Source organism: Passer montanus, unplaced genomic scaffold (assembly GCF_014805655.1).
Source record: "Passer montanus isolate IOZ18808 unplaced genomic scaffold, ASM1480565v1 scaffold145, whole genome shotgun sequence".
NCBI classification, from domain to species: Eukaryota; Metazoa; Chordata; class Aves; order Passeriformes; family Passeridae; genus Passer; species Passer montanus.
The window spans coordinates 675,887-691,730 of NW_024361496.1; the positions used below are offsets into that span (position 1 = coordinate 675,887).

At 50.1% G+C, this 15,844-nt stretch overlaps 1 protein-coding gene across 1 annotated transcript in view; it reads left to right on the forward strand.

Annotated features, from left to right (window-relative positions):
* Positions 1-15,844, forward strand: part of MYO1D (myosin ID) — a 154,113-nt gene that overhangs the window by 89,766 nt on the left and 48,503 nt on the right. Inside the window, exons 20-21 of the mRNA XM_039700853.1 lie at positions 2,598-2,711; positions 8,921-9,075. Of these exons, the coding sequence (XP_039556787.1) occupies positions 2,598-2,711; positions 8,921-9,075 (269 nt within the window). The remainder of the gene's footprint in view (positions 1-2,597; positions 2,712-8,920; positions 9,076-15,844) is intronic.

A 15,844-nucleotide genomic window follows, 5' to 3' on the forward strand; every position in this document is an offset into this window, starting at 1 on the left:
GTCCTTACTCCTGCAAGCCCAGTAGTGGTATTTGCACTGGTGTGTGAGTCCCTTCTGTGCCTGCTCCCCAGTGGGACAGTTTTGACTTTAACCCACAGCAGGTATTGTTTACACAAATGCACTGTAGCATTTACACAAATGCACGAGGCACCTGGAGCTTGTTTTGCTTGGAAAAAGCTGAAAGGATATGAGAATTTGATGCTCAGGTGAGATGAGCTGCTGGGCCTCTCCTTTGGTACATTTCTTTAGCTGAATTTTAATACTAAAAGCAGCAGAGAGCCATGAGAAAGTAGTGGTATTCAAACCATGCCTGTAGAACTCCCACAATATTCCATTGGCTTGGAATATCTGGGGGGCTGGTCAGCAGGGGCTGAAGGTGAGTCCAGATGTGCCAGAGGCCAGGGACACCTGGCTTGGATCAGCAGTAGTGTGGCAGCAGGAGCAGGCAGTGGCTGTCCCCTGAGCTGGCACTGCTGGGGCACATCCAGGCCTGGGGTCAGTCTGGGCACCTCATGATGAGAAGGACACCGAGGGGCTGGGGGTGTCCAGGGCAGGGAACGGAGCTGGGAAGGGGCTGGAGCCCCAGGAGGGGCTGAGGGAGCTGGGAAGGGGCTCAGCCTGGAGCAAAGGAGGCTCAGGGGGCCCTTGTGGCTCTGCACAGCTCCTGACAGGAGGGGACAGCCGGGGGGGTCAGGCTGTGCTCCAGGGAACAGGGACAGGAGCAGAGGGAACGGCCTCAGGCTGGGCCAGGGCAGGTTGGATTGGATATTAGGGAAAATTTCTTCATAGAAAGAGTGGTCAGGCATTGGCACAGCTGCTCAGGGCAGTGGTGAGTCCCATCCCTGGGGCATGTGGCACCTGGGGACAGGGGTCAGTGGCAGCCTTGGCAGTGCTGGAGGAACAATTGGGCTTCGTGATCTCAGAGAGCTTTTCCAGCCTTTCTGACTGTGAAAGCTGAGTGTGCTTCCCATCTCTGCTTCCCAGGCAGCAGCCACAGGACCTCCTGCCCTGGGGTGGCTCTAGTGTCACAGCACCAGAAATCTGCTCCCTTTGTCACCAGGGTCTGGGGTGGGACAGCAGCCAGACAGGGTCATGGCAGTGCCCAGGGAGTGTTCACTGTGTCAGACTCCACAGACAAATCACAGTGAATCAATGCCCCCAGCACTGATCTGAGCTCTGAGGGGCAGATCCAGCCCCAGGGACTGGACTTTGCTTCAGCTCCCAGGACCTGGAGCTGAGGAACTGGTGCTGCTGTGCTCCAGCACCCAACATGTGGCACCAGGCACTCCTAACCTACTTTCTCAGGGCCATTCAGTGGTTTGTAGCCTTTAGGCTGTTTTCTCCCATTCATCTGCTTCCTAAAATAATATTGGTTACTCAGCATCTTCCTGTGAGATTTCCCAGGCCCTCAATCATGTTCTTCACCTTCTCTGAACCACCAGAGTGTCCTTCACACTCACTACCCTGGTCCTTCAAGGCTGTTCCAGGTGAGCCCATGGCTCCCAGGACATTATTCCCATGTTATTCCTTGCCTGTGCCAGCATTCTGCTTTTTCTGAGCTGCCTCATGTCTTTGTGCCAAGATCTCTCCAGAGCTGTCTGAAATCATCCTCGGTTGCTTTTTCTGAGTCAGTGCCGTTAATGTAAAGCTGTCACAGAGCTCCCCAATTTGCATTTTTTGCCTTTATCTGCTCTGAACTTTGTCTCTCTGCTGCCTCCTGACTGAGGATATTTAAGTTCTCCCGTTGTCTCCTGATTTCACCCTGGAAAATCCTATTTATGCTCATCCTCCTCGTCGCGTCTTACCCTTGTCTCCCCTTCTCAGTTGATTAATAAATATCTCAGTGACTCTGATACACCCATGATTCTGGTTTTGCCTCAGTGAAAAACAATTTCTACTTTGTGTCCTACTTTCTTGGGCACTTCCAACAAACCTTTGCGTCCTGCCTGGTGAGTGGTTAGTGCTGAGGGGCATCCACCAGCCTGGGTGAGGTGGAGCTGCTGGAGGTGCTCATCTGGAGGAGAAGCTCCAGGGAGAGCTCAGAGCCCCTTGCAGGGCCTAAAGGGGCTCCAGGAGAGCTGGAGAGGGACTGGGGACAAGGATGGAGGGACAGGGCACAGACCAAGGATGGCCCAAAGCCTCAGCTCTGCACTGTGCCAGCCCCTGGTGCAGGCTGGCTCTGCAGGGCAGAGGTTCTCCATGGGACCTTTGGGGTGCCCAAGGTTCATGGAATACTGGAATTTCCCAGGGTGCCACAGCTCTGCTGGATGTCTGGGAATGTTGCTCCTCTGTCTCTATAATGGGATTACAGGGACCATGTTCCCTTTTCAGTGGTCCAAGGTCCAAGGAGAAAACCTGTTTGGGAACTGTGTGGGTTTGGGGTATTTTAGTGTGAGTTTGAAGTATTTTTGTGTGAGTTTTGGCTGTTTGTGACTTTGGGGTGATTGTTGTGTGACTTTGGGGTATTTTTGTACAAGTTTGGGGTACTGTTGTGTAAGTTTGGGGCATTTTTGAGTGAGTTTGCACTTAGCCCTGCACAGTTTCATTTCCTGTGTTCCTGCAGTGATCAGTGGGACTCACAAGGTGTTTCTGTGCAGGTGAATCGCTTTAACAAGGTGGAGGACAGGGCCATTTTCATCACTGACAGACACCTGTACAAGATGGACCCCATGAAGCAGTACAAGGTGATGAAGACCATCCCCCTCTACAACGTGAGTACAGCACTGGGGATCCTCATCTGGGGCTCTTTCAGGGAAGTGTCTTTACTCTGTAGCTCCATTTTCATATCCATAAAATGGAAAAAGTCCTTGGGTTGCAGTTTCTGATGTATTTAATGTGTTTATAACAGTCATAGTGCAGTTATTGCAACACCAAAAATCAGGGTGGGGTTTTTGGGGTGTCCTGGGCAGGACCAGGGGTTGGACTGGATGATCCTGGTGGGTCCTTCCCAACTCAGGATATTCCATGGTTCTATGATTCTATGATCATATTAGCTTTTAATTTTGGTGCATAAAATAAAAGCTAAACCCAAACTGCCTCTTAGCCTTCTCTGCTCCCTCCCTGTTCCAGTTTGCTTTGCTGTGTGCAGGATCCTGGCCCTGGCAGGGGTTGGCATTGCACAGCTTTTATGGCACTATTCCTGTGCCTCTGGGGGCTTGTCTGATCCTTCAGGTTGTGCTTGAATTTAGTTATTTTTATTTTTTATATTTGTTCATGATTAATGTAAATCTTACCAAAGCTAAACTCAGAATTACGGTGAGGTCTGGCCTTGGGGGTAGCAGGGTGCAGCTGCCAGGCTCCACAGGATTATCAGGGGTGGAAGGGGTGGGCAGCACCTCAGCTTTGCTCCCCAGCATCCTGGAGCAGGGATTCAGCTGAGTCTCCCTCAGCCTGGGGTGACAGTGCTCTGGTTATCTCCAGCCTCCAGATTCTGCCTGGCTGCTGGAAATGCCCTGCATGGATTTACTGGGATGTTTGCATTTGGAGAAATGACAGAGCTGGCATTTCTGTCTTGCTGATTGCTGGGAGGGCAGGTTAGGGTGAGGGTGAAATCTCATGTGCAGATGTGGAGGGGATGATTAGCTCTGGCTGCATCCATAATGTTGGGTTTAGAGTCTCCTCCTGCCCTCCTTGCTGGGCACCCAGCTCAGCCTATCCCTGGAGTAGCTGCTCCCAGTAGCAATCCTGGTGCAGCAGGCAGTGTCTCCATGGCAGTGCCTCTTGTTTTGAAAGGAAGCTGCCCTGAGCAGCTGTATTCCTGGCTGCTGTTCTGTCCCAGCACTGGTGTCTCTGTGCTCAGAGGGGCTGGCAGCACATCCTGCTGTGTGCCCATGTAAACCAGGGTGCAGGCACCCCCAGCCTGGTGAAAACACCTTCAGCCTGGTGAAAAGCAGGGTGCAGACACCCCCGGCCTCCCAGCAGAGCTCAGACACCCCCACACTCACAGCCTTTTAGTAGAGGGGTTTTCCACACCTGATTTTCCAGGTGTTCCCAGACAGGTGTTTTTTGGTGATGTGGATAAGGCAGGATTTTGTCCATCAGGATTTCTCACTATTGGTTTCTCCACCCTTACCTTAACCAGAGTGTCCAGGTCACTGAAATTCACTGAGTGTAGGACTAATGAGAGATAAATCTGTATTTATCACAGGTTCAGGACAATGTCTGTTTTACCTGTGTGCCTGATGGGTGTAAAGATGCAGACTGTACATTTACAGCAGCACAAAACCAGATCATTGGTCTCCTGAACATTTCCCTCTGAAATCCTGAATGCCTTAAACATTAGAGCTGAGCAAGTCAGGTGCAACGTCAGGTTGCTCATAGAATATCTGCTACTAAAAAATGTCTGTAATTGTTGCTTTTTCACCAGTAAAAGGTGTGTCTAAAATAGAATGTCCATTCCTACAGAGAGCCCTAGGGCAGGCTCTGTGGTGATCCTGTGTTGGCTATTGCTGCTGTATTTTAGCTCAGTGGTGGTTGTATTTTTGGCTCAATGTTTGTTGTATTTTTGGCTGTATTTTGGCTCTGTGTTGCTCATGTGGCTGATTTGCAGTTCCTCAGGACAAGAGCAGTTAATGGTCTGTGCAGGTAGGTCTCTTGCTCTGAGAATTCTCACATTTCTGCAGCTATAAATCAGTTTTATTGGTAGGTCTGCAGTTATTACCTTCAGTAACCTACCACAGAGAATCTTGGCCAGACATTTTCTTTGACCTGAGCAGGAGTCCTTGAGATTCCAGGGGTCCAGGAGTGCTTGGCACAGGAGGGATGGGTCCAGGAGGTCCTCTGCTGACCCATCCAGGTTGTTAAGGTAACATTCCAGGATGGAAATTTGATTAAACCAAGCTTTGGTAGATTCTGTGGTGTAAAATTCCAGCTCTGTTCACAGCCTCTCCCTGTACCTGCTCCTCCTGCCCTGCCTGGGCTGCTCTGGGGCTGGGGTGGGCACTGATCCTGCTGGTGGATCCAGAGCCCCCTGAGCTGCAGGAAGGGGAGAGGAGAATTTGGGGTGTCTTTGATTTATACAGAGGACACAAAATATTTCATAGAATAATGGGATTGAATTTGGATTGGAAGGGATCTTAAAAATAATCCAGTGCCATGAGCAGGGACCCCTTCCACTGTCCCAGGCTGCTCCAAGCCCCATCCAGCCTGGCCTTGGGCACTGCCAGGGATCCAGGGGCAGCCCCAGCTGCTCTGGGCACCCTGTGCCAGGGCCTGCCCATCCTCAGAGGGAGGAATTTTTTCGTAATATCCAATCTAAACCTACTCCCTTCCAGTTCAAAGTCACTCCATTTGTATTTCTCTTGCCAGGATTTCTCAGATTTAACTCTGGCAAACAGTCAGTCCTGTTGAGCAGTTGTTTGTTCCTTGTTGTAGTTATGTTTTATATTTGTTACCTAATGTTTATGTTTGTGCTGTTTTTCCACCTCTGAGTTTCCTTGAACACTCTCCCCATTTTTCTGTTCCTCCTTTCATGGAAGCCCTTCCACCATGTGAGGGATGCAGTGGAAGGAGCTGATCAATGATACAGAAATTCCTTCATTTATGGGACAAGAGGAATGGTTTGAAATGCTCTGAAGGTTTTTTGAGGAGCAAATGGACAATAATGACACCAGTAGTGATGTGTAGCCATGGAGCAGCCCTGTCCTACCTTTGATGAGTGTTCTCTGGGAAGAGGGATGGTCCTTCCCATGGCCAGGGCTGGAATCCTCTGCCTGCTCCCTCTGCTGCTCCCTGTCAGCCTTTCAGAAGTGCCCTGCCAACACAGCAGCATCCTCAGGGGTGGTGTTTCCATGGAGATCTCACTGGAGACAGTCAGCTGATGGCTGCTACACACACAAACTTGTTTTCAGCTGAGGAAATTGCTCCCCATCTCCCAGGGCCAGGTTTGCCTGGCCAACCCATGGGTTGAGTCCCTGCTGTCCCTGCACAGTGCCAGGCTCTGCTCTGGGACAGGGGAAAGGGCTGGGAACTAAGCCAGGTTTGATTTGCCTTAGATGAAAGGAAGGAAATTTTTACAGAGGGGATGGGCAGGCCCTGGCACAGGGTGCCCAGAGCAGCTGGGGCTGCCCCTGGATCCCTGGCAGTGCCCAAGGCCAGGCTGGATGGGGCTTGGAGCAGCCTGGGACAGTGGGAGGTGTCCCTGCCATGGCAGGGGTGGCACTGGGTGATCCTTAAGGTCCCTTCCACCCAAACCATCCCATGGCTCTGGGTGAGGAATGTGCCATTCTCTACACAACCTGACAAACAACAGCTTCCCTGTCAGCCCTGCTGGTTTCTCCACATGGAGATGCTGCTTTGGGGGATTCTCTGGGTGGAGTTTCAGCTGCCAGCACTCTGGCATTGCCTCAGAGCACCAATACACAGTGACCTTCTTGTTTTTACCTGAATTAAAATCAAACAGGTACTGGCTGAGAGGAATGAAAAGGCACCCAAGCAGCAGAAAGGATCTGGCAGCCACATCTCCCTGCAGTGGTGAACATAATAAAGGATGTTCTGCAGAAGCTGAGGATTTTTTCCTGCTCTTCAAGCAGGGCCAATATTAGTGTTGGTAAATACTGAGATAAGCACCTTCTCTGAAATGATTTCTTTTGTGCTGCATTTACTCACTCAGAGTCTTGTAGGGAGGGGTGAAATGGGGAGATTTTGAAGGGCTCTTGGCCTCCTAACAGGGTTCTGTTGAATAATTAATGTTTAAATTGCCTTTTCAAATCCGACACTGCGACTTGTTCATCTTTCACACTCGCTGCACATTTAAAACCTTGATGGCAGCAGTCCCTGTGGTGCTATTGTGCTCACAGGAGGGTGTTTAAGCATGCAAATTAATTTTAAGGGACACTATAAAGCCAGGCAGCTGTCAATGCCTGTGCAAGGTGGAGCTTGTTGGGAAAGCATTTCATAACCCCAAAATAGCCTGAACAGGGACTAAACTCCACCTGTGCTGGTGCAACTGGTAGCAGGAGGGCCCTGCCTGGGTTCCAGGATCAGCAGCTGCTGTCCTTCATTCCTGGGTGACAAACCAACAAAACCCCAGGGGCTGGACCTTGCTGGAGTCTGATCCCCAAAATAGGGCACAGACCAGGCTGCTGGGCTCGGCTGGGCTTTTCTGGGCTGGCTGAGGCATCCAGAGCTGCTGGAGCATCTTCCTGGAAATAACACGTTGTGAGCAAACCCAGGGAGCAGCCTGAGCCCCCCTGGGATCCCTGGGCTGGCAGGAGTCAGGATTCTCCAGCTGCACTGGGGACACAGGAACCTCTTCCCCTAAACAAGGGAATAACGAGACTGTAATTTCAACAAAATGCTTTGTGGGTGCCTCTCACTTGTAGGGGAATGAGGCTTCCCTCTGCAAATTCCTGGATGGCTCAAAGGAGCCCTTTAATGGACAGGGAAAGTCCTCTATGTTCTCTCTGTACTCGTCATCCTTTCATCTTTCTTGCTTTATTTTATTATTTTATTTCATTTAATTTCATTCATTATATTCTATTTACTTGATTTTATTCTATTTCTTTTGTCCCGTGTATTATATTCTGTGTATTTTATCCCATTTACTATTCTATTTATTTTATTCTATTTTGCTTTCTCCTTTCTCTGCTTTGCTGTACTTGCCTCTGGAGGCTTTTTTTTTTGCCTTCTTTACACTTTGTTTCCCCAGCACAGATTCTTTTCTTGCTTTCTCTAATATTCATCTGAGTAACCTGTGCTCCCAGGTTGCCCCTCCTAAAAATTCCCTTTTTTTCCTTTGTGAGATGACAACAAAGCTTTTGATGAGCCAAGTGCAGTTACTTAACAGACAAAAAGAAAATGTCACAAAATAAAATATCCAAACCAAACCCTTGCACCTTTTTATTTTGTCAGAAGAGGCAGACTTTAATCCATGCCTGGACATGGGAATCATTGTGGCTTTGCAGGGTTTGTGACTCAAGTTCTTCCTAAATTCTTGTTACCTGCAAATCACAGTGGCACAGAGTTGTTCAGGTTGAAAAGGACCTTTAAAATCATCAAGTGCAGCAGCACCAAACCCCATCCCCAGTGCCACATCCACACATTTATTGGACACTTCAGGGATGGAGACTCCATCCTGCCCTGGGCAGCTGTGCCAGGGCTGGCACCTTTCAGTGAAGCAATTCTCCAGGATCCCACCTGCCCTCCCCTGGCACAGCCTGAGCCCGTCAGACACCTTTGGTTCCCAGGGTGTGGGATTGGAGAGGCTCTTGGGCAGAATCCTGATGAGGGTGGGACTCAGTGGTGTCATCCAGGGGAGCTTTTGGGGAGAGCTTTTACCTGGGGCTGCTGGAAGAGCAGCTGGTGCCATCCTTGGTGGGTGCCCCGTGGCCCTGGGGAGGGAGAGGGGCACAGCAGTGACACAGGGACTGCTGGGCAGGGAGAGGGGCACAGCAGTGACACAGGGACTGCCTGGGGAGGGAGAGGGGCACAGCAGTGACACAGGGACTGCCTGGGGAGGGAGAGGGGCACAGCAGTGACACAGGGACTGCCTGGGGTGGACAGGAGCACAGCAGTGACACAGGGACAGCCTGGAAGCCATCCAGCCTGGGTGGGGACTCTCCCTCACACCTCCCAGGCTGCTGAATTCCACAGAGCTGCTGTTGTTTCTGCTTGCTCAGCTCCTGGAGGAACACCCACCCACTGCCACCCCTCAGCTCCCTGGTGGAGGTTGGGAGCATCCTGGAGAGGAGAGAACCAGCCTGGCAGTGGCAAAGGCACAGGGAATCATGGAATCATGGAATGACTTGGGTTGGAAACACCTTAAAGTCCATCCAGTGCCACCCCTGCCATGGGCAGGGATACCTTCCACTGTCCCAGGCTGCTCCAAGCCCTGTCCAGCCTTGCCTGGGACATTTCAGGGATGGGGCATCAACATTTTCATATCAGCACAGCCAACATTGTTCTCCTTTTCTCTCCTCAGCTGGTGGGGCTGAGTGTCTCCAATGGGAAGGACCAGCTCGTGGTGTTCCACACCAAAGACAACAAGGATCTCATCGTTTGTCTCTTCAGCAACGACCCCTCCAGCGACAGCAGGATCGGGGAGCTCGTGGGAGTCCTGGCCAGTCACTTCAAGAGGTCAGTGCTGGGGCTGGGGCTGCTGCACACCCATTGCAAAGTGGAGATCATCCCTGGAGTCACTGTGGTTCTTCACTGCAGCCCTGGGATACCACAGTGACCTTTCTTCCTGGCATTTTTGGGACAGAGTTTTTACCTGCAACACTTGGTTGCCTCTTCTGCCTTCCCTGATGTGTGTGACAGCCACAGGTGTCTGGGGGACAAACATCACTGAAGGTGCACTTGGGGTGTGTCGCAATGGCTCCTGAGGGCTTCCTACAGCCAAACTCTTCATATTTAAAATTAAGATAGAGCTTTTCTTTGCTCAGATTGACCCCTGCCCCAGTACCGTAAATCACCAGCAGGTGATTTATTGCTTGAGCAATAAATCCTTGCTGTGCAGTCATCTCTGCTCCCTGAAGTCTGTCTCTTGTAAATCCCTGAGCCAAAGCTGGTGATTTGGTATGGTGATTGGGTGTCTGGGATTGAGCTCCTGGGGCAGCAGGAGTCACCTGGATCCCAGGAGTGAATTCCAGGCTGCCCACACCAGCACCAGGCACAGAAAGGAACTCCAGGGAGAAGAGGGTGTGGGGTGAGCAGATCTTTGGGTTGTTCCCTGGCTGCTCCAGGGGAGATTGCCCAGAGGAGTGATGCTGCTCAGCACATGCAGCCTTGGCTTTGCTGTTCACAAGCTCCACAGAACTGAGAGCCTTTACAGGTAAATCTTCACACAGAGCTGTGAGTGGCAGGAAAATGAGAGGGAATTTTGGTCACTTTAGGTCCCTGGGTATTTTTCCATGAATTCAAGAAGACTGTGCTGGTCCAGCCCCCTCTCACCACCACGATGTGCAGTTCAGGACTGGCCCTGCTTCTTTAGGCAGGGGCTGAGTCCATTGGAGAGGAGTTCTCAGCATTGGTGTGACTTGTTTGGGGAAATTCAGTGCTGCAAAGCAACAGAAAACATTCTCTGGTTTTGCTTTTACCTAAATCTCATTTCATGTCAAAGGCAGCTGTTCTTGCAGGCTCAGGAGATTCTGTGAAGCAATGCACTTTGTTTGGGAATCTGGCAGTCCCTGGAGTTCTTCCATCCAGCATCACCTTCAGGTGGCTGATGCTCCTCAGGGCTTTGCCAGCTCTCTGGTGTGGGGACAGGCTGTGACACTGTTGGTGACACTCCAGCTCCTGTGTTCAGTGTCCAATTACCCAGAATTGCTTTTACTTTTGCCTGGATGGGTCCCCCAAGCAGCAGCCCTTGTGTCACCTGTCCCCCACTCAGGCTCAGATAGAAGTGCTTGATTTTACAAAGGATGTTGTGACCATCAGCCTGAAACATTGCACCCTTCTCCTAAAGGTGGGAACTGCTGATTTCCAGTTCCTTACACTGATTTTAACAATGACATTTCTCTCTTTAAAAAGAATTCAGTTTAATCCAATCCCTGTCTGTAGGAGTATGGCAGTTAAATATATTTATGTGCTGATCAGCTCCACTTAACACAATATTAGTATTATTTTAGTGCTTCAAATGACAAATCCAGCACAGCTGGGTAAATGGGAGAGCTGCTGTAGAAGCCCATTTTTTCAACATCCAATAAAAGTTCCTGGATGAAGGGCAATGCACAGGACAACTTGCATTTAGTTTCCCAAAAATATAAATGTCACGGTTTCCTTCTTCAAAGCAATATCTGTAAATCACAATATTCAGGGATATATTCATGTTTTCCATCACTTTCCATTTTCCTAGCATCAAAAACTCCTGTCAGTGAATGGGATTAGCTGAGCCTGTGCTGGGGAGGCTCCGGGGGAATTCCTCATTAGCCGGGATTAGCTGCAGGTCGTGTGCCTTGCCAGGGGTCGGGTTTCTCTGCCCTGCCTGAGGAGGTGCTCGCTGTGAGCTGAGGCTGGAGCCGGCAGGAAAATCTCCAGCCTGAAAGTTCAGTTGCTTGGAAGATGCCACCCATGGTGGGGTTTTAGAGCTCTGCTCTACCCAGGGTGTGGGAGCAGCTCCTGTGAGTTCTGGGGCTCTCTCTGAACATCAAAAGCAATTTCCAGCATCCCAACAGCCATCCTGAATCCCTGCTGGGAGGTTGTGGCAGGGCTGAGGTGTCCCAGGCACCTGTGGGTGTGGGTAATGATCCTGTAACTGAGTGTGTGATAAAATCATGTGAGTGCAGTGCCATTCTGTGGTGTAGGAAGGGGGAGGAGGAGGCTGCTGGTGTCACCTGAGCTGAGAGAGAGAGACCTTCTCATCCAGATGCTTTCTATCAGGTTTTATTTTTTATTCCAATCTCTTTGAACTGGGAACTTCAATGCTGACCCATCTATTTGGGAATTTTGGACATTTTCAGCAAGAAATAGCTTGGACATTTTAGAACAATTATAGAGGTGACATCTCTCATTGCTGCATTCTGCAGCTGCTTTTGGGCACAAAGGCCCAAAACAAAAAACATTTGGGAATGTTTTGCCTGAGTTCACATTTCTTTGCATCACCCATGAAAGCTTCACGAAGCTGTGTCTTTTAAAAGTTATTCTGGTATGAATTGTCTTACTTTGAGATTGTGGTTCACAAATAAGTGTTTATACAGGGGAAAACTGACATGAGGCTGCTGTGAGCTGTGACATTTTTAGTGAGTTAACAGGAGTTCAGGTCACACTTCCACTGAGTCAGCTGGATTTGGGTTTTTTTTACAATTCAGCTGAATTCCCAGTGGAAATTATGGGAAGCTGGATGAGGTGTTGATGTAGTGGCCACAGAAAGTTCATGTCTGCCTGCAAAGCAGTGTGCAGTGTCCATGAGCTCCCCTGGGAGTTTCCTGGCTCAGGGATGGGCATCTCCTGCCAGAGCCCAGGAGAGCTGGGAGGATCCAGTGGTGCCTTGCAGGAGCAGGCGTGTGAAATCTGGGTCATGTTTCTGCCCTTGGTGCCCAGCAGGAAGCAAAGATGCTTGGCAGGAGCTCAGTGCCCTCATCCTTGGTGTGCCAGGGCAGGGAGCAGCTCCTGGGAGCTCTGGGGGTGGCCACAGCCTCCCTGCCTGAGGAGAGGGGTGGGTGTGGAAGGGAAGGATTATATTTCCATTTCCATTTTACATCCTCAGCCCCTCAGGCTCTAGAGGATGTCTGGAGTGAGCAGTGCAGGGCACTGAGGGTTTCCTGGGTGCCCTTCCCCTGAGCTGACCCAGCTGTGGTCACCTCCCCATGCTCCCACCTGTGTGGGGTCCTCCCCATGTGGGTGATCTGAGCCCCCAGGGAAGGTGCCCAAGGCCCATCCTGTTCCCAGGGCTCATTCCCTGCCCTCCCAGGGGTTGTTCTGCCTGGGATGAGGGAGTTGCTGCCCTGCTCTCCAGTGCTGTCTGTTCCCTAATCCCCACAGTGTGTGAGCCACAGCCCTTGGGTTCCTTCAGGATTCCTGGAGGGAAGGGGGAGTTAAAAGAGCAGTCAAAAGCAATCCCTGCAGAACTCCAGCAGAAAATCACTTGCCTGAGGATAATTTTATATTTTCCATCGCTCTGTGGGACCTGTCAGCCAATTTTAATCATTAGTGTGTCCTGGATTCATTTCCCTTAGTTCTGGGCCTTACCCTGGAGCTCAGGTACTGATGGAGCAGGAATTCACCCAGGGGGATCTCAGACTGCCCAGGGGCTGTGGCTCCAGGTCCTGCCCCACACAGGGCTCCTGGTGGTGCCCAGGTCCTGGCAGATCACATTGCCCTGTCCCTTCCTCCTGCCCTAGGTGCTGGCCCTGTGCTCCATCCCTGCATTTCACTGCACGAGGGAGGTGGCAGCAATTCCTTTGGTCGGGGAGGTGGAGAGGTTTGGGTGTTGGATTTAGTGTCACCTGCACGTGTGTCACTGTAACACAGGAATGTGGCTGGGCAGGTGGAATTTATACAGAAATTACATATGCAAATTGGGGAAAATCCATGTGTGTACACATGGCACATATCCCAGAGTCCTGGGGTGGCTTGGGCTGAAAGGGACCTCAAAGCCCACCCAGTGCCACCCCTGCCATGGCAGGGACACCTTCCACTGTCCCAGGCCGCCCCAAGCCATGTCCAGCCTGGCCTTGGGCACTGCCAGGGATGCAGGAGCAGCCCCAGCTGCTCTGGGCACCCAAAATATCTGCAAGAATTAGGGAAAACAGGAAAAATATGTTCATATTTATGTAAAATGTAGGTAATTCTGTGTATATACATCTGTGTGCAGAGGTGTAAAAAAACCTGGGGGAAATCTGTGTGTGCCCTCAGATTTCAAACCAGCTGAGACAGGCCCAGCTTTCCCAGGCTTCCATTCCAAGCCAGACTTGCCTGGGGAAGCCCATCCCAAAACCCCTCTGTGGTTCCCTCAGCACATGGGGACACAACTGGGATGAAAGCTTTTTCTGCTGAATTCTGAGCAGAGCAGGAGCCTGGGAGGGGAGAAGCAGGGTCACACCTTGGTGGGGTCACACCTCGGTGGGGTCACACCTCAGTGGGGTCACCAAAGGCTGCTCATCCCTTGGGGTGGGTGTAGGGAAACCCAAAGCTGAGCTGGGGCTGGAGGAGACACCTCAGGGCATTCAGAAATGCCTTTTTTAGGGGGAAAAAGAGCACTTGGCTTCCCTGGCATTGAAAGCTTCAGCCACAGAAGTGGAACTGCTCCAGTGTGGGGATGAGGAGTTGTTCCCCTCACACCCTGCGCTGCAGAGTCACTGTCAGGTAAATCCTCCTGAACTGCAGCAGTCTGGGGATGTTGGATCTGTTTGGTACAAAGAGAACTCACAGATGTTTTCTCCTGGTGTTTTGCTCTTTGCACCAGTGGTGGCAAACAGAGCTTCTGCAAACCCAGAGGAGTGCGAGGGTGGAAGTGCTGCCATTATCTCAGAGATGCTGTTTGAGGGGATGCTCTGGAGCTGAGCAGTGATTTTGTAATTTAGTGTGAGTGCAGAGGGCTTTGGCAGGGAGATGGAGACAAACACCCCATAAATACCCATTTCCAGCCCACTGTGAGAGAGCAGGAACATTTGGTACATTTTTGGTCCTGTCTGTAAACAAAGTCAGGGGAAATTCCACTTGGGGTGATTTTGATTGTTTAGGGAAAAAATGCTCGGCTCAGTGATGAGCCTGGTCTGGGACACAAATCATTTGATTAAAATAGATTCAAGATTTTTTTTTTTTTTTCCACTGATGTGGAGAACCAAACCTTTGCCTCAGACCCAGGAATCAGGTGATCAGGGGTTAAATCTTCAATCTGTTATATAGAGATGCTTTTTCCTGTCAAAACTGGGCTGATTTTAATCAATTTAAGATTGTTCCTTCCTTTTAAAGCTGTTTACCTTTCTCTGGTAGAAACCTTGATTAACTACTGAGGTTTGGGGAGCATCTTCTGTGTAGCCAGGGTCAGTGGGAGGGGACCATGGGGACATTAGTGATGGAATTTGGGGACAAAGGAAGGAGGAGGAGCCCAGACTGGTTCAGGAGAACAGGAGCACAGCTCCCCAAGCCTCTCCCCAAGGAAATAACCATGTCCTGGGGCAGAGCCTGCCCTCAGGGGAGGGGTGGCATCCCTGGCATCACAATCTGTCACTTAAGCTTTGAGGAGATCCCTGAGCTGATGGGGGCTCCATCATTTTTAATCCATTTTTAGGTGAATTCTGCTGGGTTTTGGGGGGAGCCTGAACCCCCAGGTAGCAGCTTTTAAGCACCAAGTGCTTGACCCTGCAGAAGGGCAGTGGCAAAGGGAAAGCAGTTTCCTTATACAAAATAAATGAGGAAATAAACAAACTGGAAAGATTGGCCTAATTCTCTTGGCTTGCCTTTGTGACTTCAAAAAAATTTCTAGGCTTCAGCTGAGATTTCCCTTTGATTTGTGGTGTGTATGAAGTTGGACAGGGCTTGGAGCCACCTGGGACAGTGGAAGGTGTCCCTGCCGTGGCAGGGGTGGCACGGGGTGGTCCTGAGGGTCCCTTCCCACCCAACCCATTCCATGGCTCCCCAGTGATCAGCTCTGGTAGTTCCTCTGTCCACCTCACAGTTGTAACTTGGGTTAAGAAATGAGTTTTCCTTGGGAAAACAAGTGAAAGATTTGTTGTTTTAAGTGACTCCAGGGCATGGAGAGGTGGAATTACAGCACTCTGCTGAGACTGTCTGTGGTTTCATTCTTTTACATCCTGGAAAACTCTTGCTGCAACTTTTTCCAAACACTTGTCCTGTGGGAAGGGAACTCATTAAGAAGAGGATCATTCCCTTCCTTAAAACTCATCTCCCACTGCTGCTGCTGCTCATCCTCCATCTCTGAGTGGGTTCCTGGCCAGGGAAGCCTCCCCAGCTCTCATTCCTGTGGAAAAGTTTTTTTTTTTGTTGTTGCACTTCTCAATGTCTTCCTGACATGGAAAAATATATTTGTCTCCCTCAGTGTTGGATTAAGCCTTTTTCTGACCCAGAGATGGGGCAGCTGAGAGGTGTTTTAAAAACTTTATTCCATTTTCAGTCTCATGTGAAGGGTGAGACAGTACAGATGTTATAATTCACACTATTACGATGAAAAAGTAACTATTTTAAAATTACAATACATTATAAGTGTTTCTTTGCTTATCAGCTTTTGCTACACCATGCTGTAAATGACTTAAAGAAAATAATCTAAAATTACCCCTCATGAACTTTATTACAATGCATCTTTCACAGTTCTATTTCTCCAAAGTATCCAGTCTTATTTACAAAGCCACCCTTTGAAACTTGTTTCTAGTTCCATTTCTCTCTCAGCACTGTCTGTCCTATTCCAGGGCATTTCTAAGTCAGCATTTCTTGTCTCAGAGATAAG